At 42.1% G+C, this 27,278-nt stretch overlaps 1 protein-coding gene across 4 annotated transcripts in view; it reads right to left on the reverse strand.

The window, feature by feature from the left end:
• The window catches only part of magi3a (membrane associated guanylate kinase, WW and PDZ domain containing 3a), a 142,695-nt gene extending 124,353 nt beyond the window's left edge, over positions 1-18,342 (reverse strand). For all 4 annotated transcript variants that reach the window (XM_072278708.1, XM_072278707.1, XM_072278706.1 and 1 more), the window contains exon 1: positions 17,823-18,342. In XM_072278708.1, the coding sequence (XP_072134809.1) occupies positions 17,823-18,093 (271 nt within the window). In that variant the 5' untranslated portion in view covers positions 18,094-18,342. The remainder of the gene's footprint in view (positions 1-17,822) is intronic.
• Between the last annotated feature and the right edge of the window lie 8,936 nt (positions 18,343-27,278).

Here is a 27,278-nt window from a genome sequence, read left to right on the forward strand (position 1 = left end):
AGGCTTATAGTAGACATCAGTGGATAAGCTGTCTCCAGAGACAGAAAGATCTAGAAAGGGGAGGGAGGTGTCGGAAATGGACCAGGTAAACTTGAGGGCAGGGTGAAAGTTGGAGGCAAAGTTAATAAAGTCAACGAGCTCTGCATGCGTGCAGGCAGCAGCGCCAATGCAGTCGTCGATGTAGCGAAGGAAAAGTGGGGGACAGGTACCAGAATAGGCACGGAACATAGATTGTTCCACAAAGCCAACAAAAAGGCAGGCATAGCTCGGACCCATACGGGTGCCCATAGCTACACCTTTAGTTTGGAGGAAGTGGGAGGAGCTAAAGGAGAAATTATTAAGAGTAAGGATTAATTCTGCTAGACGGAGCAAAGTGGTGGTAGAGGGGAACTGATTAGGTCTGGAATCCAAAAATTGTAGAGCTTTGAGACCTTCCTGATGGGGGATGGAAGTATATAGGGACTGGACATCCATGGTGAAAATAAAGCGGTAGGGGCCAGGGAACTTAAAATCATCGAAAAGTTTAAGAGCGTGAGAAGTATACATCAGGATATGCCCTCTTTACATTACCACCATCAGGGAAGAGGTACAAGAACCTGATGATGCAGTGTTTTCAGTACAACTTCTTTCTCTCTGCCATCAGATTTCTGAACAGTACATGAACACCATCTCATTATTCCTCTTTTGCATTATTTATTTGTAGCTTGTAGTAATTTATGCCTTGCACTGTACAACCACTGCAAAACAAATTTCACGACATGTTAGTGATAGTAAACCTGATTTCTGCATCCAAATTGGTTGTACAGTTCATACATCTCAAAAAATAACTATTAAAAATGCACCGACTGTGAAATACTTCAAGACATTCCAAAATAATAAAAACACTACAGAATTGCAAGACCTTTTCTCTCTCCAATTGCACAGATAAAATAACACAAACACTAAAGAGGGACGAAGCCCTGCATGCAAGGACAAAACTGACAAATTCTCCATACCAAGTCCACTTACCTTTCCCGGAAAAATGGCTTTTTTTTTGCAACCTACCACCTACAGACAAAATCAAAGCCATGAACCACAAGGTAAATGCACTTATTTCTGTAACATGTCCCTTACAATTACAAGTCAAGCAGCTGATGTCTGAATAGAAAGAGGGGCCATATAGAGCATAAATTTTCTCTGACTGAAATAGATGTCTTCAGTGCAATACGAGGTCATACAAGTTTGTTTCAATCCCCCAAGTTTTTCAAGACCTATTCCAATTCAGTTTTACAAAGTCATGCAAACATCGCATACACATTGCGTAGCAAATACATCCGTCAGCCAAAAACACAAGACCTTGCTCCATTGAACAGTAGGATACATCTTTAAAAGCAGTTACTCAAGGAAATCACAACAACTTCATTCAGCGCACACCCAGCCCCACACAATTGATTTTTCACAATTTTTCCCTTCTGACACTGACACTTCAATCACTGGAGCACAGCAGGTTCAAACATCACCTGCCAAAATGCACCTGACTTTGCACAGTTCTAACTTATCAGGAATGAGAGAGCAGGTTTAGAGGTGTGGAGAGGGAAGCTCACAGATGCATGAACTTTATTAACATGATCATTAAGATTTACAAGCACTATCGTCCATGCTCTGCCCCAGCACTTCAGCAAATTTTGTAAACAAATTATATAAACCTGATTTCCAAAAGGATATTCAAAGCCTCAATATCAAAGTAATGCTGGACAGTGGCAAACTGGTTGACTCCAGAGGGTAAAAGGCAGCCAAAGTAACAGAAGGTTTGATTACCTCAGAGTGCTGTGCTACAGGTTCTGGACAGGCCAATATTTAGGATAACAACTCACCCAACATCGCCCATTTATGATCATATCATATTCTTGACAATTGTGTTCCCTTAAAGCCACTACTGCCAATGTTATTTTCAAGGAGTATCTCCCCATCAGAGTGGCAATGTGCTAAGTTGTTTTTAAAAAAAAGTCTTCAAGCTAGCTATGAATCAAGACCAATTAAATATACTCCATCTGCTATGAGACATTACTCAAGGACATGGGAAATCTAGAGTATAATTATCCTCACTTCATCCACACAGCTCTTGTGCCAGTGGTAGTTCATCTCTGACAGAGAATTGGCTGCCTTCACTATTAGGCTGAGCTTCCACATCATGCAGGAGCAGGATGTAAAATTCAGGTTCTGGAGCTCTGTAATGTTAGATTTAGCAACAAGCCTACCTTCAGTGTAGATTAATTGAAACAAGGATTGGCTGACAGCTAATCCTAGCGTTTCAGCAATAAGATTAAAATTCTTTCAGCGCAACCTTGGGAAATGCATCACTAACCATCTCACAATAAAGATCAACTATAAACCAGTTTCTTAGCTGAAAAATACTTCAGCAAGACAATGCAACTCAAAGTGGAATACTGTGTAGGAGAGTCAATGCCAGCAAATTTTCAATTAAAAAAGGGAGTGCTTTGATTCTACAATGGCTCTATTAGATTGAATTATAGCAAGCTTTTGAACCATTTTGTTTTATTACATTTATGTTGGGTTGTAACATACCTGCCCCAGGCAAATTTACAGAAGCAACATTTGAAATCAAGCCATCTGAAGAGATTGGAGTGATGTCCTTTGCATCAGGTCAAGATAAAGACACCCATGGACAAATTGCCTTTAAATCTCTGGGAAAAGGTGTGGAGACAGTCAATTCTAATAGACCAGTACTCATTACAAATTGTCCTTTCATGAAGATTGCAGCAAGACCTCAAAAGAGATAAAAAGAAATAAGTAAATTAACCGTAAGACTTCAAGACATAGGAGCAGAATTAGATCAATGAGGCCCACCGAGTCTGCTCTGCCATTCCCTCTCAACCTCATTCTCCTGCCTTCTCCACATAACATTCAACACTCTTAGTAATCAAGAACCTGTCAACCTCCACTTTAAATATACACAATGATATGGCCTCCACAGCCATCTGTAGCAAGAAATTCCACAGATTCACCAGACTCTGGCTAAAGTAGCTCCTCATTTCTGTTCTACAGGGGCATTCTTCTATTCTGAGGTTGTGCCCTCTGGTCCTAGACTCCACCGCTATAGGAAACATTCTCTCCACATCCACTCTATTTCAGCCTTTCAATATTCGATAGATTCCAATGAGATCCGCCACCCCCCCCCCCCCACCTGGCCAACTCTCCTCTCAAATCATTTTCAGAGTATGAGTGTGCAAATAGAACTGCAAAGAAAAGTATGTTTCTAAAGCTTATCACTTTACAAATTGTGAAAGTACAGCTCACAAGATAATTATTTGGCTGTCACCATTTTTGTTGTGAACCAATGCCGAGATTGTTATGGTGGGTGCTTCAATTATGAAGGGAGGATGTTGTATAACAAAATGAAAAACAAGTTTGTAAAACAGCACCCTAGTAGCCAGTGAACTCAAGAGAATTATCTGAAAGTACAAAACTTAATTTGATCCTCAAGATTTAGATCTACACTAATGAAATCCATTTCCCATTTGATTTTGATGGCAACCTTGCAACTTAATATTGCATTTGCCTCTGCTTATTTTTATATTCTGTAATCTATGCTTCTAACTATTATTGTCAGTCATAGAAAAGTAAAAACAGGCCCTTCATCCCATCTAATCCATGACAAACCATTTAAGCTGCCTACTCCCATTGACCTGCACAGCCTCCCATACCCCTAACTTCCATGAACCTATCCAAACTCCTCTTAAACATTGAAATCAAGTTCACATGCACCACTTGTGCTGGCAGTTCATTAAACACTCACGACCTTCTGAGTGAAGTTTCCACTCATGTTCCCCTTAACATTTAACTTTCAACCTGATCTCTGGTGGCAGTATCACATAAACTCAGTGGAAAGAGCCTGCTAACAACAGGAATTCTGCAGATGCTGGAAATTCAAGCAACACACATCAAAGTTGCTGGTGAACGCAGCAGGCCAGGCAGCATCTGTAGGAAGAGGTGCAGTCGACGTTTCAGGCCGAGACCCTTCGTCAGGACTAACTGAAGGAAGAGTGAGTAAGGGATTTGAAAGTTGGAGGGGGAGGGGGAGATCCAAGATAAGAGGAGAAGACAGGAGGGGGAGGGATGGAGCCAAGAGCTGGACAGGTGATTGGCAAAAGGGGATACGAGAGGATCATAGGACAGGAGGTCCAGGAAGAAAGACGGGGGGAGGGGGACCCAGAGGATGAGCAAGAGGTATATTCAGAGGGACAGAGGGAGAAAAAGGAGAGTGAGAGAAAGAATGTGTGCATAAAAATAAGTAACAGATGGGGTACGAGGGGGAGGTGGGGCCTAGCGGAAGTTAGAAAAGTCGATGTTCATGCCATCAGGTTGGAGGCTACCCAGACGGAATATAAGGTCTTGTTCCTCCAACCTGAGTGTGGCTTCATCTTTACAGTAGAGGAGGCCGTGGATAGACATGTCAGAATGGGAATGGGATGTGGAATGTGGAATTAAACTGTGTGGCCACTGGGAGATCCTGCTTTCTCTGGCGGACAGAGTGTAGATGTTCAGCAAAGCGGTCTCCCAGTCTGCGTCGGGTCTCGCCAATATATAAAAGGCCACATCGGAAGCACCGGACGCAGTATATCACCCCAGCTGACTCACAGGTGAAGTGTTCCCTCAACTGGAAGGACTGTTTGGGGCCCTGAATGGTGGTAAGGGAGGAAGTGTAAGGGCATGTGTAGCACTTGTTCCGCTTACACGGATAAGTGCCAGGAGGGAGATCAGTGGGGAGGGATGGGGGGGACGAATGGACAAGGGAGTTGCGTAGGGAGCAATCCCTGCAGAATGCAGGGGGGGGGGGAGAGGGAAAGATGTGCTTAGTGGTGGGATCCCGTTGGAGGTGGCGGAAGTTACGGAGAATAATATGTTGGACCCAGAGGCTGGTGGGGTGGTAGGTGAGGACCAGGGGAACCCTATTCCTAGTGGGGTGGTGGGAGGATGGAGTGAGAGCAGATGTACGTGAAATGGGGTAGATGCGTTTAAGAGCAGAGTTGATAGTGGAGGAAGGGAAGCCCCTTTCTTTAAAAAAGGAAGATATCTCCCTCGTCCTAGAATGAAAAGCCTCATCCTGAGAGCAGATGCGGCGGAGACGGAGGAATTGCGAGAAGGGGATGGCGTTTTTGCAAGAGACAGGGTGAGAAGAGGAATAGTCCAGATAGCTGTGAGAGTCAGTAGGCTTATAGTAGACATCAGTGGATAGGCTGTCTCCAGAGACAGAGACAGAAAGATCTAGAAAGGGGAGGGAGGTGTCGGAAATGGACCAGGTAAACTTGAGGGCAGGGTGAAAGTTGGAGGCAAAGAAAAAGCCTGCTTGCATTTACCCTATCTACTGTATACCCTTATAATTTTGTACACCTCTACCAAATCTCCTAATCTTCTATGCTCCAAGAAATAAATTCCTAACCTACTCAATCTTTCCTTATAACTACTGTCATTCAGATGCAGCAACATAACATGTAAATTTTCTCTGTATTCACATCTTTCCAGTAGGTAGGTGACCAAAACTGTATACAATACTCCAAAATAGGCCACAATGTCTTATACAAATTCAACATAACATCCCATCACCTATACTCAATATTTTGATTTATGAAGGCCAATGTACCAAAGCTTTCTTTACGACCCCATCTACCCATGATCCTACATTCAGTAAATTATGTACCTGTATTCCCAGATCCCTTTGTTCTACCACACTCCTCGGTGCCCTACTGCTCACTGTGCAAGACCTACCCTGGTTGGTCCTACCAAAGTGCAACACCTCGCACTTATCTACATTAAATTCCATCTACCATTCTGAGCCCATTCTTCCAGTCAGTCCAGATGCTACTGCAAGCCATGATAGCCTTCCTCACCATCCACTACATCCCCAATCTTGGTGTCATCCCCGAATTTCCGATCCAGTCAATCACATCATATTGATCGTTGATATAAATGATAAACAACAGACGCAGCACCGATTGCTGTGGCATTCCACTAATCACAAGCCTCTAGTCAGAGAGGCAACCATCTACTACCACTCACTGGTTTCTCCCAAAAAGCAAGTCATACAATTCTTTACTCTGTATAATTGTTAAATGTTATCTTTTTATTGCATGTAGCACCAACACACACAGCAAATTCCCAATGCATGTAAATGCATATGGCGAATAAAGTTGATCCTTAATCAAGCAGAATATACCTTTTTCTTGTGTGACCATAGCTGACAGGGCTCAGTTGTGAATGATGAGAACCTAACCTAGTGATAAGGGTTTAAAGGAGGGAAGAAATCAGAGGAGAGATCCATGCTCAAGATTTGTTTTAAGGAAAATTTTCCCAAACACATATATTCAGTTATAGGATTGCCTGGAATTAATTAGTTTACAATCAATTTCTTCCAGGCTTTGAAATTCCAAGATGTCTGTATGTCTCAAACATAAGATTATCCAACCAATAATCAGCAAATTATGAAAATTTAAAACCATTATCTTTGCAACAAAATTCCACATTCTACAGAGTATTAAAATATCTAATATATAAACCACATACAACTGACAGCTTTCTAGCTAATAGGGAGAAATGTAAGAGATATGGGTATAGTGCAGAAAAATGGTATCAAGGCACAAGTTTTTAACCATGATCTAACTTTTTCTAAACATTGTATCCCCTACTTCTCAATTAAACTTTGATTATTAACAATACTTTACAGAATAGGAGCAGCTTCCAGGTAGGAACTGATTGCTCTGCACCTCTGTTAAACCAGCCAGTTGCTTTTTATAGGTCTGATCACTATAGTTTCTGCAACTAATTACTATCCAAGGTTGCTTAATAAGCTGACAGAATCTCTTAACATACAATGTAGATGCCCAAGAACCATGTACTACCCAAACAGCTCCTGATAAGGAAACAAATTACTTCTTCCTCCTGGAATAAATATTCTTTTAAAGAGAAATATTAGAACGTTCTCCTCACACTCGCTCCTGACAATATGCTGAGGTGCGTGTCCACTTTCTTCCAGGTCACACAGGAAGCCAACTGTACACAAAGGGAATGACGACAGGTTCCTTGTCCACGTATGCTCTTTGACTGGGGTTGTCTAACAGAGATTACAATCATAGGAGAGTACCAACGACTAAACAGCAGGAATGAAATCAACTGAGATTCAATAAATTGTATTTATATAGCTTTCACTCGAGATGATTCAAAGCAGTAGTCAACGAATGCATTTTCTGAGGTTCTGCCAAAGCCTTAATGGAGGCAAAAGCCTCAGCTAAGTTGAACACATATCGCACAGATATTAACGAACACAACAAGCAAATCTGTTTTGCTGATTGAAGCACAGAATAAAACACTTCAAATCCTGGTCACATCAACAGCTTTCAGTTCCTGGAAGTGATCATCAATAGCCTGCTCTGGTCTAAGCACGTCATGCCACAGCCAAGAAAACACAGTAACACCTCTACTTCCTCAGGAGGCTAAAGAAATTTAGCATGTCCCCTTTGACCTTCCCCAATTTTTAAACTGATACACAAAAGAAAACATCCTATCCAGATAAATCACAGCTTGGCATGGCAACTGCTCCGCCCGTGATAAGAAACTGCAGAGTTATAGATAGCTTAGCATAAAAGAGAAAGCATCCTCTCCTCCATGGACACATTCTACACTTCTCACTACCTCGGCAAAACGGCTAACATAATCAAAGACTGAAACCATCCTTGACATTCTTCTTTCCACCCCCTTCCCCTTTGGGCAAAAGACACAAAAGCCTAAAAGCACATACCACCAGGCTCAAGAACAGCTTCTACGCTACTGTTACAAGACTGTTGAACAGTCTCCTAGTATATTAAGATGGAAAACTTGCCTCATTATGGCCTGACACCTTGTCTACCTGCAGTTTCTCTGTAACAAACACCTTATTCTGCATTGTTATTATTTCCCCTATACAAACTCGATGTACTACTGTAATGCAATAAACTATACAGCTGGCATGCAAGACAAAGGGCACTGTCCTTGGACAGTGGATAAACCAATTTTTCAATCTATATCATGTGACACAAAAACAGTTAAAATCATGAGAAGCAGAAAGCAGCAGCTGTAAATTCTACTCCATTAAGGATATCTTACCAGTCAGTTGGAGCACAAAGAATGCTCTCAAGTGGTCATTGAATTCTGCTTAATGATGTTACACTTGTTCTCATTCTCCCCTGCTTCTTTCTGGGGTCCTGCACAGCATGCACAGGTCTTAACAAAATCTATGGACAAAGCATTCCACTTGATCAGTACTGCCCAAGCTGTTTTAGAAAGTGATGCTCTTCCTGTTTCAGCTCCAACACTCAGTGACCAATTTCATGCCTCTCATTTCAGATCAAATCAAGCCTAAACCAGTCTTTAATATTCCACCAGCACCAATAAGGTTACATCAGCCAAGCACAGTGATTACTTAAGAGAGCTCCTATGTTGCTGTGTCAGCATTTTTTGTGACAGAAATTGGAACTCTATCAGTGACTGAGAGACATAGGAAGACAAGTGGGACAGTATCTAATTCAACACTTTGTGCTCACAATTATGATCCCAAAAATTGGATCCATGAAACAAAATTTTGTTAGCAAACAGCTAATGTTTAACAAATTGCAAGGAACGCTTGATACAAGTTTTCCAAAAATATGAATACCATGCAGTAGTGGACAATAGGATACTGGACCTCTTCCTAGACAGGAAGCCTCTCATGCAGAATACAGCCAAGATGATATTTAAAGGTGCAACAGAAGTTAACATGCTCATCACATGGTCTCAAACGTGAACGACTGCTTCAAAAATCGTTATTAAATAGTACAGAAGCTACTGCTGGTTAATAGCAGATATAATAGCTGAAGGCATTTGCTTTTAAGACACTACACATTTAAAACGAGGCTAAATTCTACACTAATATGGCAAGTGTTAATCACCAGTTGCCAGGCTACCATCTAGAATGACTCTGTTCTTGTTTCGCTTTGGGAGAAGCAAAGAAATCCTCAGCACTCAGCAAAAGTGTCTCCATATCACAAAACAAAAGATTAATTCAGCATGATACTACTCCCCCAAGGGTTGAAGCTAAACCCTAACATCTGGCAATCTCCAAACTCCTTCTCCAAGGTCAGGGAATGTTTGGGAAGAACCACAGGGAGGAGTATATAGTTCAAACTAGACCAGTCCAGGGTCTAAACCCATATCTGTCAGTGATGCGGTTTCTACAAATATGGATTCTACTTTAAGGAACAAAAGTAATGAGGAACACTTCAACTAGAAACTAAAAAAAAATGGTTATTCAACCCAACTGGACAATGTCAATGCTTTAATCACCTTCCATGATTTGCTCCCTCATAGAATGTAATTTTCCAGTCTCTCATTAATGGAGTTGTGTTGTTCACTTCAGCCTCTCCTTGTGTGGAGCAGTCGCATGTTTCGCACATTCTAGCTGAAGAGGTTTCTCTTAAAAGCATTGAGATGGAAGAGAAGTAGAGAGCAGCTGGAGAAGGCATAGGCCTGAGTTCCAATTGGGTTCTCCTGCAGCAGAAGTAATGAGGCACAGCTAGAATGAATCACATAATAAATCCTACAGCCTATACCCCAGCAGACCCTTGGCTCAATTGTGTGCCAAAACTAACATTTGCCCTTTCCTACCACCAAAGGTCACTATCTCCAGTTCTTTTTTAATTGTGCCATAATTTAATTATTTTGGATTCATAAAAAATCTAACAAAGGAAAGAGCTAAGAGCTGCTAATTTATGGAAGTTTTACTTTCATCTTTCTACTCTATGAAAATGTCATTTCCACATCTCTCAATGGCAACCCATCCAAATACCAATTTTGAGATACACATGACAATAAACAATCAGTCCTATTCTAATTTCCATCTGACCACAACCTGAGACCAACTAATGGGAGACTAGACACTTCTTCATGTCCACAAAACCGTTTTCGGACTCAACCCCAGCAAGACCAAAAAATTATCTGCAGATTTCAGGAAAGGGAAGTCAAAAGAACACACCTCATTGAGGAATCTTTGGTGGAAATGGTATGCAACTTCTAGATCCTGGCTGTCAGCATCCCAGGCCCAACACATTGATGCAGACATGAAGGTATACCAGCGGCTCTAATTCATTAGGAGTTCAAGGAGATTTGCTATGCCGCCAAAGACTCCAGCAAATTTCTACAGGTGTACGATGCACAGCATTCTGACTGGCATTATAACAAACATAAGAAAGTCTGCAGATGCTGGAAATCCAAAGGAACACGCACAAACTGCTGGAGGAACTCAGCAGGTCAGGCAGCATCGACAGTAAAGAGTAAGCAGTCAACGTTTCAGGCCAATACGCTTCATTGGGACTGGCCTGCTGAGTTCCTCCAACATTTTGTGTGTGTTGGTTATATCACAGCCTGGTCTGCAATGCACAGGATCACAAGAGGCTATAGAGGAGTGTAAACTCAGCCAGTATCGACACAGGCACAACCCTTCCCACCATAGAGGACATTTTCAAGAGCTTTGCATATCTACCTTATCTACAGCAGCCTAAAGACCCACACTCAATATTTTAAATAAACAACTTTTTCCCCCTCCACCAGATTTCTGACCAGTCCATGAACACATTATATATCTTCTGCACTATTTAGTAACTTTTAGCAATTTTTATGCCTTGCACTCTGCTGCAAAAAAAAATTTCACAGCACAAGTCAGTGATAATAAACCTTTCTAATAGACTATCAACAACATATCATTTAGCAAATATTTTAGCCAATAATTTTGACTCAAGAAACAACAAGATAGTGCGAGAAGGAGGATAGACAGGCAATATGGAAGGGACGCGCTCAGACCCCCAATGGTTTGAGATGTGTCTATTTTAATGCAAGGAGTATTATGCACATAGCGGATGAACTTAAAAGTGTGGATCAGTAGTTGGAGCTATGATGTTGTGGCCGTTACACAGACTTGGATGGCTCAAGAGCAGGAATGGTTACTTTGAGTGCCAGACTGTAGATGTTTCAGAAAGGACAGGGAGGGAGGCAAAAGAGGTGAGGGCATGGCACTGTTGATCACGGGTAGTGTCACAGCCATAGAAAAGGAGGAAGACATGGAGGGATTGTCTACGGAGTCTCTGTGAGTGCAAGTTAGGAACAGGAAGGGATCAATAACTCTACTGGGTTTTTTTTTTAAAAAAGACCACCCAATAGTAACAGGGACATCGAGGAGCAGACAGGGAGACCGATTCTGGAAAGGTGTAATAATAACAGGGTTGTCGGGGTGGGAGCTTTTAATTTCCCAAATATCGATCGGCATGTCCCTACAGCAAGGGGTTTAGGTGGGGTGGAGTTTGTTACGTGTGTTCAAGAAGGTTTCTTGACACAATAGGTAGATAAGCCAACAAGAAGAGAAGCTGTACTTGATCTGGTATTGGGAAACGAACCTGGTCAGGTGTCAGGTCTCTCAGTGGGAGAGCATTTTGGAGATAGTGACCACAACTCTATCTCCTCTACCATATCATTGGAGATGGATTGCAACAGACAAGTTAGGGAAGTGTTTAAGTGGAGTAAGGGGAAATATGAGGCTATCAGGCAGGAACTTGGATGCATAAATTGGAAACAAATGTTCTCAGGGAAATGTACGGAATGAAATGCGGCAAATATTCAGGGGATATTTGTGTGGAGTTCTGCATGGGTACATTCCAATGAGACAGGGAAAGGATGGTAGGGTACACGGACTGTAGTACACAAAAGGCTGTTGTATATCTAGTCAAGAAGAAAAGAGGAGCTTACGAAAGGTTCAAAAAGCTAGGTAATGATAGAGAGCTAGAAGATTTAAGGCTAGCAGGAAGGAGCTCAAGAAAGAAATTAGGAGAGCCAGAAGAGGCCACAAGAAGGCCTTGGTGGACAGGATTAAGGAAAACCCCAAGGCATTCTGCAAGTATGTGAAGAGCAAGAGGACAAGATGTGAAAGAATAGGACCAATCAAATGTGATAGTGGAAAAGTGTGTATGGAACCGGAGATAGCAGAGGTACTAAATGAGTACTTTACTTCAGTATTCACTATGGAAAAGGATCAAGGCGATTGTAGGGGTGACTTACAGCAGACAGAAAAGCTTGAGTATGTAGATATTAAGAAAGAGGATGCGCTGGAGCCTTTGGAGAGCATCAAGTTGGATAAGTCACCGGGACTGGACAAGATGTACCCCAGGCTACTGTGGGAGGCAAGTGAGGAAATTGCTGAGCTCTGATGATGATCTTTGCATCATCAATGGTGATGGGAGAGGTTCTGGAGGATTGGAGGGTTGCGGATGTTGTTCCATTATTCAAGAAAGGGAGTAGAGTTAGCCCAGGAAATTATAGACCACTGAGTCTTACTTCAGTGGTTGGTAAGTTGATGGAGAAGATCCTGAGAGGCAGGATTTATGAACATTTGGAGAGGTATAATATGATTAGGAATAGTCAGCATGGCTTTGTGAAAGGAAGTTCATGCCTTACAAGCCTGATTGAATTTTTTGAGTGTACGGGGGTTTCGTCTTTTATGTTACTGTGTAGGACAATTAAAATGGCTTCTTTGTAATGTGATACTTGGGAATGCTTCCTTGTTACGTTAAACGCTGAGAAAGTTCTTGCGCTGGCCGTTTGTTTTGGATTATCTACTGATAAGAGGACAAATGAACCAATTGGGTTAGTAGTTATGCCTGTGGGGTGTCTGTAAGAGATTGTATGCACGGGGTTTTGGGGGAGAAGGTGGGAGAGAGAGACAGACAGAGGATGGACCAGGTGCTGTGATGTCCACTAACGGGGTCAGACCCCAAGCAGGGCGTTCGGCGAGAAGAGGAGACGGAGACGGACTCATGTGGAGCGTCTGGTCGACCACCATTGTTGGTCCCAGGCGGACAGTCGAGGCAGTCCGAGGGGTCGCAGGGTGAAGAAGGGTCCTGAGCTCCAACTGTTTGTGCACGAAGAGATTGAACTTTGGTAAGTGTGGTGCCTTTTATTTTCCTTTTATATTTTATTCTCTATTAATTATATAGTTCCAGTAATATCTATAAACTATAAATCATTTAATCATACCTGGTGTAGTTTCAGTTATTTGGGCGGGGTGGGGTACATCACACAGCATCCACACCAACTAATTACCCAGTTTGGCGGGGCCGAGGGCTGTTTCCCTATACGACAGTGAGCTAAGCGACCCTGAGGTTGGCCAGGGGGACTACATGAGGATGTGACTAAACACATTGATGATGGTAGAGCAGCAGATGTAGAGCACATGGATTCCAGCAAGGCATTTGACAAGGTACCCCATGCAAGGCTTATTGAGAAAGTAAGGAGGTATGGGATCCAAGGGGAAATTGCTTTGTGGATCCAGAACTGGCTTGCCCACAGAAGGCAAAGAGTGGTTGTAGATAGGTCATATCCTGCATGGAGGTCGGTCACCTGTGGTATGCCTCAGGGATCTGTTCTGGGACTCTACTCTTCGTGATTTTTATAAATGACCTAGATGAGCAAGTGGAGGGGTGGGTTAGTAAATTTGCGATGACAAAGTTTGGAGGTGTTGTGGATAGTGTGGGGGGCTGTCAGAGGTTACAACGAGACATTGATAGGATGCAAAAATGGGCTGAGAAGTGGCAGATGGAGTTCAACCCAGATAAGTGAGGTGGTTCATTTTGGTAGATCAAATATGATGACAGAATATAGTATTAATGGTTAGACTCTTGGCAGTGTGAACAATCCGAGGGATCTTGAGGTCCGAGTCCATAGGACACTCAAAGCTGCTGTGCAGCTTGACTCTGTGGTTAAGAAGGTATTCGGTGTATTGGCTTTCATCAAACGTGGGATTGAGTTTAAGAGCCAAGAGGTAATGTTGCAGCTATATAGGACCCTGGTCAGACCCCACTTGTAGTACTGTGCTCAGTTCTGGTCACCTCACTATAAGAAGGATGTGGAAGCCATAGAAAGGGTGCAGAGGAGATTTACAAGGACGTTGCCTGGATTGGGGAGCATGCCTTATGAGAATAGGTTGAGTGAACTCGACCTTTTCTCGTGGAGCGACAGAAGATGAGAGGTGACTTGATAGAGGTGCATAAGATGATGAGAGGCATTGATCGTATGGATAGTCCAGAGGCTTCTTCCCTGGGCTGAAATGGCTAGCATGAGAGGGCACAGTTTTAAGGCGCTTGGAAGTAGGTACAGAGGAGATATCAGGGGCAAGTTGTTTTTCTTTTACACAGAGAGTGTTGAGTGCATGGACTGGGCTGCCGACGACGGTGGTGGAGGCGGATACTATAGGGTCTTTAAGAGACTCCCGGACAGGTATATGGAGCTCAGAGAAATTGAGGGCTATGGGTAACCCCAGGTAATTTCTCAGGTAAGGACATGCTCAGCACAGCTTTGTGGGCCGAAGGGCCTGTATTGTGCTGTAGGTTTTCTATGTTTCGATGAAAGGATTCTGGCTAAATGATCATCAAGCTACTGTCACAATACTCAGCTGCAAGAACATTGATAAACCATCAAGAAAATTTGAAGTTATGCAAGTGTACGACAAAAAATATTGATAAAGCACAAGGTACTTTTTGGTCTATCAAGCTGTTGTCAATCATGTCATAAAGCTACCAAAACCAGAATTTTTCCATGACTTTGTACAGTTTTTGCCTTTCAGTATTTTCCCACAACTCCATGTCACTTCTGTTCTTGCTGGCACTTCATGCCAGATTATTATAATCCACTAACAGTTTTATCTTCTTTTTCTTTGGCACATTTAGTTCCTTTGCCAAATACCTTCAAGCTACATCTTATTATTTAATAACTCTAACCACCACAGGTTTACTTTAAGCCACTCATGACCACCGCTACTAAATGTCCTCATAAAAAGTAGACCAGCTTCTCTAATACCTTCCTTATATTTGTGAAGGAAAATTTGCATTAAAATATGCTATGCCTGATATACTGGATGTTCTATGCTACACCTCCTGGCAATGAACTTTTTGTTGCCTGCTTGTAGATAATTACATTATCCGAATTAAAATGCAGATCTCAGGAGTTCCATTCACCAGTGCCTTAAGTACATCTCAGTCTTCACACACCATGGAATAAGTAATTACCTTTCTTTTATTAACTGCATGAGCTGAGGATGGACACACTCAGGAAGGTGATTAACACTGTGCCATCTAGCATCTGTAGAGCAAAAGAAATTGTGCTCCACTGTGAAGTTACAGTCATGTCATTTTAACTCCAGTGTCCTCCACCCCAGAAGCGAAACCTCCTGCTCCTGTCCTCAAGCCACAATTACGCCACTGTTGCTTTATTCGCACTATTCCCATCAGAATATTTATAAAATGCTTTGCACTCTGTGACCACATTTTTGAATACAGCAAGTGCAATTTACGCACAGCGGGCTTCTACCATCAGCAACATGGCAATAAGCAGTACATTTGAGCAATGGCTGCTTTGAGAAATAATTACTGGCCAGCAAGCATGGACAGGCGGGCCCCAGTTTAGCATCTCATCCCGAAGTCAGCAGCTCAGATGATGCCTTCCAGACACCACCTAGAATTGTCAACCTAAATAGAATATTTGAGACTTCAGCACATAACCTAAGGGAGAGATCATATTCCAAAAGAATAACTGCCATCAGTCAATTCACCTCAACTTCACAACACACAGATAATGTAACACACACTTTTTAAAAAGTTCTGAAGAACTGCTTAATTAGTACATTATGAATATTTAACATTAAACAAGTCTTAGTATGATACATCCTGATTGACTAATTAGAAATCTCAGTGCTGATACTTTCAATAAATTCAGTCCCAAGAGACAGTTAATAAAAGAAAGAAGAGATATCAAAATCTCAGGGGGTACACAGGAAAAATACACATCAACTCTCCAGTTCAGCCTGCTACTGGTAGGCACATAATAAAGTGTTAACTAATAACAATCGACTTTTATCAATTAGGCTAAAGACGACCCAGAGGAAACCCCTGGAGAGGTTTGAGCAACATTCACATTAGTTAAATTCCTCCCAAAGATACTACAATCATGGTTAATCCTAAACCAATCCCTCAATTTGCATTTGAATGAATTATCTCTAATGAATCTGAACTCTAGTCTGACCACTACCTCCAAGTGCCTTTTCCAAAGGCAAACTTTGAAATTAAGGAGCTAATAAACTGAAGGAATCTAGAACATCAAGCAGCATGGGGCGGTGGGGGGAGTAGATTTGTCAACATTTCAAGTCAAGACTCTGAGACCCTGCCTGGATCAGGACTAGTACTCGATTCCAGTATCTATGACCTTTTGTGTGTCTTATTTCTACAACTACACTCCTTCAGCCACAGGCCGTGGTCTCTGGTTTCTCTGCTTTGGACAAAATGACACAACGTACCTTTATCAATATAATGTGACTCTTTCAGCATCCTTAAAACTCATTTCATGGGAATCAAAGCATAATGATAGAAGAGGGCTGTATGGCCCTTATCGACCCTATGCAAGAGAAATCCAAATAATCTCACTACTTTAGTCCTTCCCATAAGACTGCAAATTATTTCCTTTTTTCAGAAATACAACTGAACCTGCCTGCACTATCGTTGGCAGTGTACTCCAAACCCTAACTATTTATTGTGCCAACACATTTCTCCTGTCATTTTTGGTTCTTTTGCCACTCATCTTTCTTCTATACCCACCAGTCATTCATCTTCAGTCTACACCCTCCAATAACTCTATGTCTTCCCCTCTGCCATCTGATTCCAACATGGACATTGAAGCTTTGGACACTACCTCATTTTTTTAAAAATATGCAGCATTTCTGTTTTTTGCACATTTTTAAAAATCTATTCAATACACATAATTGATTTACTTGTTTATTATTCTATGTATTGCATTGAACTGCTGCTAAGTTAACAAGTTCACGTCACATGCCGGTGATAATAAACCTGATTCTGAATACTCTCTATTTAATGGCCATATCTCTCATAACTCTACATACACCATTAGATCTCATTGTAACCTTGCATCTGAGGACAGCCACGTGATCCATTTGCAGGTCCCAGTCCTAAGCAGCTCAGAATTTTGGCCTATGTACTGCTCAGGAATTCAGCATCCACTGTCCTATGAATCTTCAATCAGAATCAGTCTGTTCACCTCCACCCATTAGCTGCTCAGTAGCACAATATCAACTGTCAAATCAAGCACATCGCTGAGAGAGCAAATGCAAGCATGCACACGCTACCATATTCACAGTTCCTTTCAAGTGAACCCAAAGACAAATCAAAGCTTAGCACAAATCAGTGCTTAAAAAAAGAACACTGCAGAAAACATGGGGAGAAGTTAGATGGCCCGGAGGGGGTTGGGGGAAGAAGATAAAGACTTTGACCGTCCTTATTTAAACAACATAGGTTTTCACCCTTGGAATTACTGATTTAAAAAACATTCTCTAATCATGTTGGATGGTGGAAAGCAACTTCTCGACAAATATTCTAAAGGCATCACCCTTACACTGAGGTGCATATCAATTCCACCACAACAAATGCAGTTAACTTGAGAATGATTTAACTCCATAACTCCTGTACATAAAAAAAATCGTCTCCAAAGGCTTAAACTATAGCACTGCTACAATGCAAATTACTGATCAGTCCCATTCCCAGTTCTTCACTTTCGCTAAACCACCCCAGAACACTGCTCCATTTCTACCTAGCTCCCTCTTCACCCCCCAGTGACATGCCATCCACCCAACCGCCCGCCCCATTCCACCTCCACCCCACCTAACCCCCCGGGTCCTGTACCGTTGCTCCTCCTCCTGAATTCACTCTTACCTGGCCGCACGGTGCGGACTCGGACGGGCTGCGGGAAGTGCCTGATGACGGCCCGTACATCGCGGCGGGTGAGACCGCTGACCGGGGTGCCGTTCACCTCCAGGAGGATGTCGCCGGTACTCGGGCCGAGCTCGAGGCCGCTGGGAGCGGAGGCCAACACCGGGAATTGTCCAAACTCCGCCCCGCCGCCCAGCTGCAGCGCCTCCCCGGGCACGGCCACCTCCTGAGCCCGGCTCAGCCAGTGCCGCCTCCGGCGCAACGACTTGGACATGGCGGGGCTTCGGGCCGGGTCACCGGGAGCGCATCACAGCGAGCCCCGGGGTCCCAGTCCGTGGGCTTACACTGAGCTCCCGGACTCCTCCCCCACTCCTTGCTCCCAGGCTCCGCTTGCGCTGCTACGACTGCTTATTCTCGCTCCTTCCACGGACTCAAAGCTCGGGGCTCTCGGTGGCCGGCTGCCGCTCCCGGTTCCCCTGTCAGCTTCTCCGGACTCCGTCGGTCCTCCGTGCTTGATGATGTCATCGCGTTATCAGGCGGGAGGCGACGTTCAGTTCTGGGCGGGGTCCACTCAGCCAATCAGCAGCGTCAACATAGGGTTGGAGTCCCGCCCATTTGCGAGACTCCGCCCCTTCCCTCCGGGTGCATTGAGGCGGTGGTGAGGATCGGTTACCTTCTGGGAGTCCTACCTAGTCCAACAAATATTTATTCTTGTCAAATACCCCTAAGGCTTAAACCCAGCTCACGACCCGAAGCATCGACTGTTTATTCCTCCCCATGGCTCTGCTGGTTTCCTTCAACACCTTGTGCCGGTTCCTCGGCAAATTAAAGCAGGAATAGTCCTCCTGAGAGAACCTTCTGAAATCTTAGTCCTGCTGTTCTGAGCAATTTTCAGCATTCAGCCATTGTTGGTCATGATTTTATATCTTGTAACATTTTTCTCTGTTATATAAATTATATTATATAAATACTGTTGTTACTCTCATTCTGGCCTCACATTACATATTATGATCGGAGTCTTTACAGTTTGAATAATATCCTTTGATATTTTCTAGCATAAGATCGACACGCCGTAAGATCAGAGGGACAGATACCCAAGACTACCGAGGCAGGTATATGGAACAACAAACAATCTGCCGGAGGAACTTAGCAGGTCCTGATGCCGGGTTTTGACCCGAAACATCGACAATTCCCTTTCGCCCACAAGTACTCCTTGACCCGCTGAGTTCTTCCAAGAGGGTCGGAACCATCTTAAGTTATTTTTTTCATGTTGTACGATAGAACATATTTGTCAGAAGTTTTAATTTAAATCCCAGTAGCCACACAGCTACAACACAGAAAACTACCCCGGTTTATATATTTTTTCTTCAATATAGGTCACTATCTGATTCCTCTTCAGGAGACCAGCCTTAAGCGTGTGGTGGATAGCAGAAACCTATTAGCTTCCTCTTGTGGTCATTGATGCTACTGCAGCCTCTGGGTGTCGCAGACGATTCTGGGGGTATCCAATCCGTAGAATCTTACTGTCTTTCGAATGTCAATTAAATGTAAAAGTTGTATTTTCAACCCAATAGGCCCTTCTTTCTTGAAGTCCTTCCTTAAACCTCTTTACCTTCTCTCCTTCCTCTCTCTTCTTTAAAGATGGTCCTTAAAATCTAACACACTCTAGGCTAATAAAACCCCTGTGCGCATAAAAATTGAGTTAGGTTTGGGTGAAAATAAACCTGAAAAAATGAGTGACTGCGTGGAAGAAGACAGACTACTTAAGGGCACAGGAACAAATGTGGTCAGGATCAGGAGAAACTGGCTCCTCAATTACTGGTGTTCTTTCCACCTGGTATTCTTGTGTACAGCAAATTACATCAGTATTAATCTGATTGCGCTGTAGCCCACAGTTGTTTGTCTATGGAGTGTGTTACGATGAGACTAGAAGTAAGAACTGACGAGATGATGGTTGCTAACAGGCATGGCGTTCAGAGAGAAGAACATATGCAAATTCTAGTAGTTTACAGAGAAAACATTTTATTCTCAGTTTAAAGATAGGTGTTGTTTTCAGTTAGTGGACTAAGCCATCACTTATCGTACATTATATGGTTTTCTTCAGGTTTTTAATTAGAGTCATCAAACAATACAGCACAGAAACAGGCCATTCAGCCCATCTACTCAGCACCGTACTATTTAGACTGCCGACTCCCATGAACCTCCATCCAAACCATAGCCCTCCATACCTCTACCATCCATGTACCTACCCAAACTTCTCTCACTTGCATTGGCAGTTCATTCCACACTTTCACGACACTCTGAGTGAAGAAGTTTCCCCTAATGTTCCCCTTACAACTTTCACCTTTCAACCTTAACTCAAGAGCTCTAATTGTGGTCCCACCCATCCTCAGTGGAAAAAGCCTGTTTGCATTTACCCTATCTATACCCCTCATAATCAAATCTCCTAATCTTCTATGTTCCAATAAATAAAGTCCTAACCTCTTTAATTTTTTCCTTATAACTAAGGTCCTTAAGACCCAGCAACATTCTTGTAAATTTTCTCTGTACTCTTTCACCCTTATTTACATCTTTCCTGTGGGTAGGTGACCAAAGCTGCACTCAATATTCCAAATTGGGCCTCACCAACATAGAACTTTAACAGAACATCTCATCTCCCATAATCAATACTTTGATTTATGAAGGCCAATGCACCAAAAGCTTTCTTTATGACCCTATCTACCTGTGCTGCCACTTTCAATGAATTATGGACCAGCATTCCCAGATCCCTTTGTTCTACAACACTCTTCAGTATATAAATGTTCACTGTGTAAGACCTACCCTGATCGGTCCTACCAAAGTGCAACACCTCGCTCTTGTCGCAGTTAAATTCCAGCTGCCATTTCTCGTCCCATTTTTTCCATCTGGTCCACATCCCACTGTTTGTCTTCCTCGCTGTCCACTACACCTCCAATATTGCAGTGATCTGCAAGGTTGCTGATTCTGTTAACCACATTATTATCCAGATCATTGATGCAGATGACAAACAACAATGAATCCAGTACCAAATCCTGCGGCACTCCACTGGTCACAGTCCTCCGTTCAGAGAGGCAGCCATCTTCTCCAATTTACTACCTCATCTTAAATGCCGAGTGACTGAACACTCCTGACCAACTTCCCATGAGGGACCTTATTAAATGCCATGCGGACAATATCTACTGTCTTGCTGCTATCAACTTTCCTGGTAACTTCCTCGAAAAACTATGTAAGAATGGTTAGACACAAGTTACCACACACAAAGCCATGCTGACTATCCCTAATCAGGTTCTGTCTATCCAAATACTCATATATATTCCCTGAGAATACCTTCCAGTGCCTATTGGCTACTTTGGCCTATAATTTCCTGGTTTATTTTTAGAGACTATCTTGAACAACAGAACAACATCCTCCGGTACCTCACCTGGTGCTAAGGATAATTTAAATATCTCTGCTAGGACCCCTTCAGTTTCTGCGCTTGCCACCCATATGGTCCGAGGGAACATCTTGTCATGCCCTGGGGATTTATCCACTGTAATTTGCCTCAAGACAGTAAACATCTCATCCTCTGTAATCTGTATAGGGTCCATAACCTCGCTGCTGCTTTGCCTCACTCCTATAGACTCAGTGCCTGTCTCCCCAGTAAATACAGATACAAAAAATTCATTTAAGATCTTTCTCCTCTCTTTTGGCTCCATGCATTGATTACCAGGGACCAATTTAGTCCCTTGCAATCCTTTTGCTCTTAACATATCTGTAAAATCCCTTAGGATTCTTCTTCACATTGTCTGGTAGGGCAACCTCATGCCTTCTTTTTGCCCTCCAGATTTCTTTCTTAAGTCTTCTCTTGCATTCCTTATACTCCATAAGTATCTCATTTGTTCCTGTTTGGCTATATACCTTCTTTTCTTAACCAAGGCCTTAATATCACTTGAAAGATGAAGGGTCTTGGCCTGAAACGTCGACTGTACCTCTTCCTAGAGATGCTGCCTGGCCTGCTGCATTCACCAGCAACTTTGATGTGTGTTGCTTGAATTTCCAGCATCTGCAGAATTCCTGTTGATTCCCTAAATCTGTTATCTTTACCTTTTATTCAGATAGGCGCATGCAAACTTTGTACTCTCAAAGTTTTGCTTTTGAAGGCCTCCCATTTACTAAGTACACCTTTTCCAGAAAACAGCCTGTCCCAATCCACACTTGCCAGATCTTTTCTGATACCATCAAAATTGGTTTTTCCCCAATTTAAAATCTCAACCCATGGACCAGACCTTTCTTTTTTGATATTTACTTTGATTGTCAATTAAACAAATCATTCTACAATCAAAGTTTTCATAAGCTCAGGATCATCTCCTATAAGTTGAATGTGTTTCTCAAATGATCAGGAATATAAACTGTATATATTCCTGTATATATACTGTATATACTGGAATTGCTATACCATATCAAGTTAAATAATAGCAAAATGACAGCCCAGGTTAGGAATGCAAGAAATTCTTCAGATGGTGCAAATCCAGAGCAACACATAAAATGCTGGAGGAACTCAGCAGGTCAGGCAGCATCAATGAAGGTAAATAAACAGCTGATGTTTTGGGTTGAGACCCTTCATCAGGACTGGAAGGGAAGGGGAAGAAGCCAGAATAAAAAGGTGTGGTTGGAGAGGAAGGAGAATAAGCTAACAGGTGATTAGTGAAATCAGTAGGTGGGGAGGGGGAGGAGATGGGTGGGGCAAGGGGTTTGAAGTTAAAAGCCTGGAGGTGATAAATAGAAGACCTCCAAGAGGATCACAACCTCATCATGGTTTGGAGTCTCAGTGACCCAGAGAGCTCTGTTGGCTGGAGTCAGGGCTTTATGCTTTGGCTCTTTGGTAGGGTCACCCATGCTAGACAGGTCAAAGAATAGAGACCAGACCCAGGGTGGTCCACCTGTCCTCTAGGTTTAGGGTTTCTGTTCAAGGTTAACATCCCTGACTGGTAAAACAAAATTATTAGGGAAGCAACAGTGAAGAATCCTTCCACACCTGAGTCTCCACCCAGGATTTGCATGAAAACTGACAAAAGTTGAAGCTACTGGCACAAAGAAGGAAGCTCTGAACACAGCCAGAGATGGAGGACCGTCAGTGCTGCCCTGAATTCCAGCGGCATAACGGGCCGTAAGCAAGTTTGGGAGAAGAGGTAAAGGGAGAAAGGAAAGGTGGCAGGGCACCAGAGAGAGCTGATGGGCAAATGAGGAAAAGAAAAGGAATAAGAGGCAAGCCAGCATGTACATTATTGCTTGTAACTGAAATTATACTTTACATCTATATGTCTAATAGTGTCTTTAAAAGTAACAGGATGCAAATTAATGAAGCGCATTCAATAATATACTAATAAACCGCATCACTTAAATGAACAAAATGATTAAATTAATAACTGTGACTAGCACCACTATGTTATATTAAAAAGCCGGACAGGAGGGGCCACTGGAAAATCATTTTCTGCTCCTAATTACCTCTTCTCACTAACCAGCACCAATTCCACATTCTGGCAATTTAAGTTCCCTGTGCCACTGTTGTGTCTCTGTGTATTCTTAATTATTCAATACTCTCTCCAGCAAATGAGATTGCATCCACCATAGACAAGGGTATTGATTCTTGGGAACCCCAATGGCTTTTAAATTCATTAGAATCTAGGTAGGTTTAAAGGATTGGAACTGTAGACTGTCATGAACTATACACTCAGGACAAATTTTATTCATTTATAGAATTACAAAGAGAATAAATGTTGTGCAAGGTGCAAATTAACTTAATTAAATAGATGGGCTGAAAAAAATTCATGTATGAATTGGGCAATGGTATGATATTATACATCAGCTGGTTTTCTTTTCATTATGAAAAATGCATGGGACATATTGTCCACTTTACAGTCATAGTCATACTTTATTGATCCTGGGGGAAATTAGTTTTTGTTACAGTTGCACCATAAATAATTAAATATTAATAGAACCATAAATAATTAAATAGTAATATGTAAATTATGCCAGGAAATAAGTCCAGGACCAGCCTATTGGCTCAGGGTGTCTGACCCTCCAAGGGAAGAGTTGTAAAGTTTGATGGCCACAGGCAGGAATGACTTCCTATGATGCTCTTTGTTGCATCTCGGTGGAATGAGTCTCTGGCTGAATGTACTCCTGTGCCCAACCAGTACATTATGTAGTGGATGGGAGACATTGTCCAAGATGGCATGCAATTTGGACAGCATCCTCTTTTCAGACACCACCGCCAGAGAGTCCAGTTCCATCCACACAACATCACTGGCCTTACAAATGAGTTTGTTGATCCTGTTGGTGTCTGCTACCCTCAGCCTGCTGCCCCAGCACACAAGTGAGTGCTGGTTTGCTATTTTCCTTCCAAGCTCAACTGCTCCACTCACTAACTAGGAAGGAGATCACCTCATACAATAGGTAACTATTAAATAACATATATCATGGTCGTTGTGGTCATGGTTGTTCCAAGGTACCAGGTAGGGGGCTCCAGATTTTGTGCACAAAATATAATGGAAGGAGGAAGGAAAAGAAAGATATGCTGATTGGGCAGATAGAAGGCAAACGGGGAAGGTTAATGTTGCATGTCAATTAGTTAGCCTAAATGGTTTGTTTCAGTGCTGTAAGCTTGATGACAGTAACGATGTTAGGGACCTAAATGTTATATTCTGTTTCAATCCTGGAAAGCAACAAGGCGTCACCGAAATCTGATACTTACATATCAGTTAATCATTGTAAAATCTCCCAAAGTGCTTCACTGTCATGATATCAAATAAAATCTGACAGTGATGCTGAAAGATGAAGGATTGTCTTAAAGGAGGAAGGAGAAAAAGCTTATGAAGGGAATTTCTGAGTCTGCCTTGGCTATCAATAGTGGAATGATTAAAATTGGTGGTGCTCAATAAAACAGAAATGAGGGAGAACAAATTTAGTGGAGGGTTCTGTGGCTTTGGAAAATGACAGAGATGGTGAAAGGCAAGGCAGTGTTTCTAGCGATTGTCTTGAGTATTAAAATATGGAACGGACAGGTTGAATCAATTGCTTTTTATTACACATTTTTAAAATTTTAATCAAATTTATTATGAAAGAGAATAATTTCCCTTTATTTGGAAGTTGCAACACATAAAGCAGGAAGGAAAGCTTGCAATATTATGGAGCCTATCATAATTATAGGATGTCCTAAAAATCTTTACAGACAAAAACAATGTAGTTTTTACAGTAATATTGAAAATGCTGCAGTAATTTCACCCACTGGTATCCCAGAAACAGCAAGATGATCATAATCTTAGTATTATTGTTTGAAGATAAATATTAAATGGGAGAATTCCCAATTCTTCTTGAAAACCTTTGAATGCTTTGGTGAGAACAAACAGGATTTAAAGTTATCATTTCCTACTAGCAATTCTTTCAGTCTTCAGCCTAAACCATGTGCCTATTTTGCTGCAATGGGATTAAAATTCACTATCTTCTGTTTTAGAGGCAAAAGTATACCAACACCAAAGCTAAAGGCATAATCATCATAATCATCATCTTTATGTGCTGTGTCGTGAGACATGAGTGATCATGGTCTTTGACCATGATTGTTCTTGGCAAATTTTTCTACAGAAGTGATTTGCCATTGCCTTCTTCTGGGCAGTGTCTTTTCAAGATGGGTGACCCCAGCCATTATCAGTACTCTTCAGAGATTGTCTGCCTGGTGTCGATGGTCACATAAGCAGGACTTGTGATATGCATCAGATGCTCATATGACCATCTACCACCTGCCCCAATGGCTTCACATGACCCTGACGGAGGGGGGGGGGCTAAGCAGACGCTACACCTTGCCCAAGGGTGACCTGTAGCCTAACGGAGGGAAGGAGCATCTTACACCTCTTTTGGTAGAGACATATCTCCACTCCACCATCCAAAAGGCATAATACAAATGTAAAATGTTGGAGCAACCTGCTAATTTATTTATGCTCAAATTGCAATAAAACTCAGCTTTTCTATCTAGCATTACACTAGCTAGGAATATTAGTTGAAAACTGCAGAATAAATTTAACTTAGCAATTCCTAAGCTGCCAACAACTAATTGATGATATTCATGATTTATGTTCTGGATCAAGGTCTAAGAAAATTCATTATCTGATTTTTGGAGAATTCAGTTGGTCAATAAATTGCTATTGAAAATGTAAGTATTGGATATGTCAGTGAGATTAGGAGCCAGTTCAGATTTTGCAAGGAGAAAATAAACAGGCAGTGGAGACAAATGACGCAAGTGAAATGATCAGAGGTTTATATATTAAAATTCAATGCACAGAGAACACACTTCTATGTGTCGCATTCACTGTAATGTAACAATTCATTGTCACACTTCCTGCATCACACTTTTTCCTAACACCCCTATCCCTCACACTGTGGAAGATCTGTGAGTGATGAATGAATTGTATTCTTTATGAGTACAATATGGGGATTAATGTAATATTGGAGATGGATAAAGCATGCAGAGGCATATTTAATTATATAATGCAGAGATACATGAATAATACAGAGATTAAAACTAAGACTGATATATAAAGCAGAGATGTATAAAATATACAAAAATGTGTTAACGTTGTTTTTATTGCTTCATGGAATGATTTGGCCAACATTTAAAGCTCATCCAAAGTTGCCTCTTGCTGAAAGGGCGATAAACCCCAAAGGCTTCTATGGCCATATTAAAAGCAAAAGAATAGCAAGGCATAAAATTGGTCCTCTTGAAGATTAGTGTGATCATCTATGCACGAAGCCACAAGAGATGGAGGAAGATCTTGATGAGGAAAAGGCAGTGGCTGTTGCCTACGTGAACCTTAGCAAGACCTTTGACAAAGTCTCGCATGGGTGGTTCAGAATATTAAGTCACTTGATAATCAGGTTGAAGAGGTCGATTGATTCAACTTTGGCTTAGCGGGAGAGGCCAGGGAATGGTATTAGATGGTCGTTTCTCTTACTGGAGACCTGTGACTAGTGGAGTGCCATGGGGATCAGGGCTGGGTCTGTAGCTGTTTATCATCTATATTAATGATTTAGATGATAATGTGGTAAATTGGATCAGAACATTTGCCACTGAAAACAAGAATGGGGCTTAATGGACAGTGAGGAAGGCAATCAAAGCATGCAGGATGATCTGAACCAGCTGGGGAGATGGGCTCAGAAAACTGCAAATGGAGTATCAAACGTTTTTATTGTGAAACAACATCAGCTTAACCACAACAGACAATGTCCTAAAGTACAATGCTTCTTTTTTCTTTTCTTTCTTATAACAACATAATGAAAATCAAATGAGTGTATGTATAGTGAAGAAGCAAAAAGCAAAGGAAACCCTACCACTCCATCTCTTTTCCCTTTCCCAGCCCTACCCTCCCCTCACCCCTCCCATATGTGCTGTTTAGGTCCTACCGCCCCCCA

The sequence above is a fragment of the Mobula birostris genome, chromosome 14 (assembly GCF_030028105.1).
Source record: "Mobula birostris isolate sMobBir1 chromosome 14, sMobBir1.hap1, whole genome shotgun sequence".
Lineage (NCBI taxonomy): Eukaryota > Metazoa > Chordata > Chondrichthyes > Myliobatiformes > Myliobatidae > Mobula > Mobula birostris.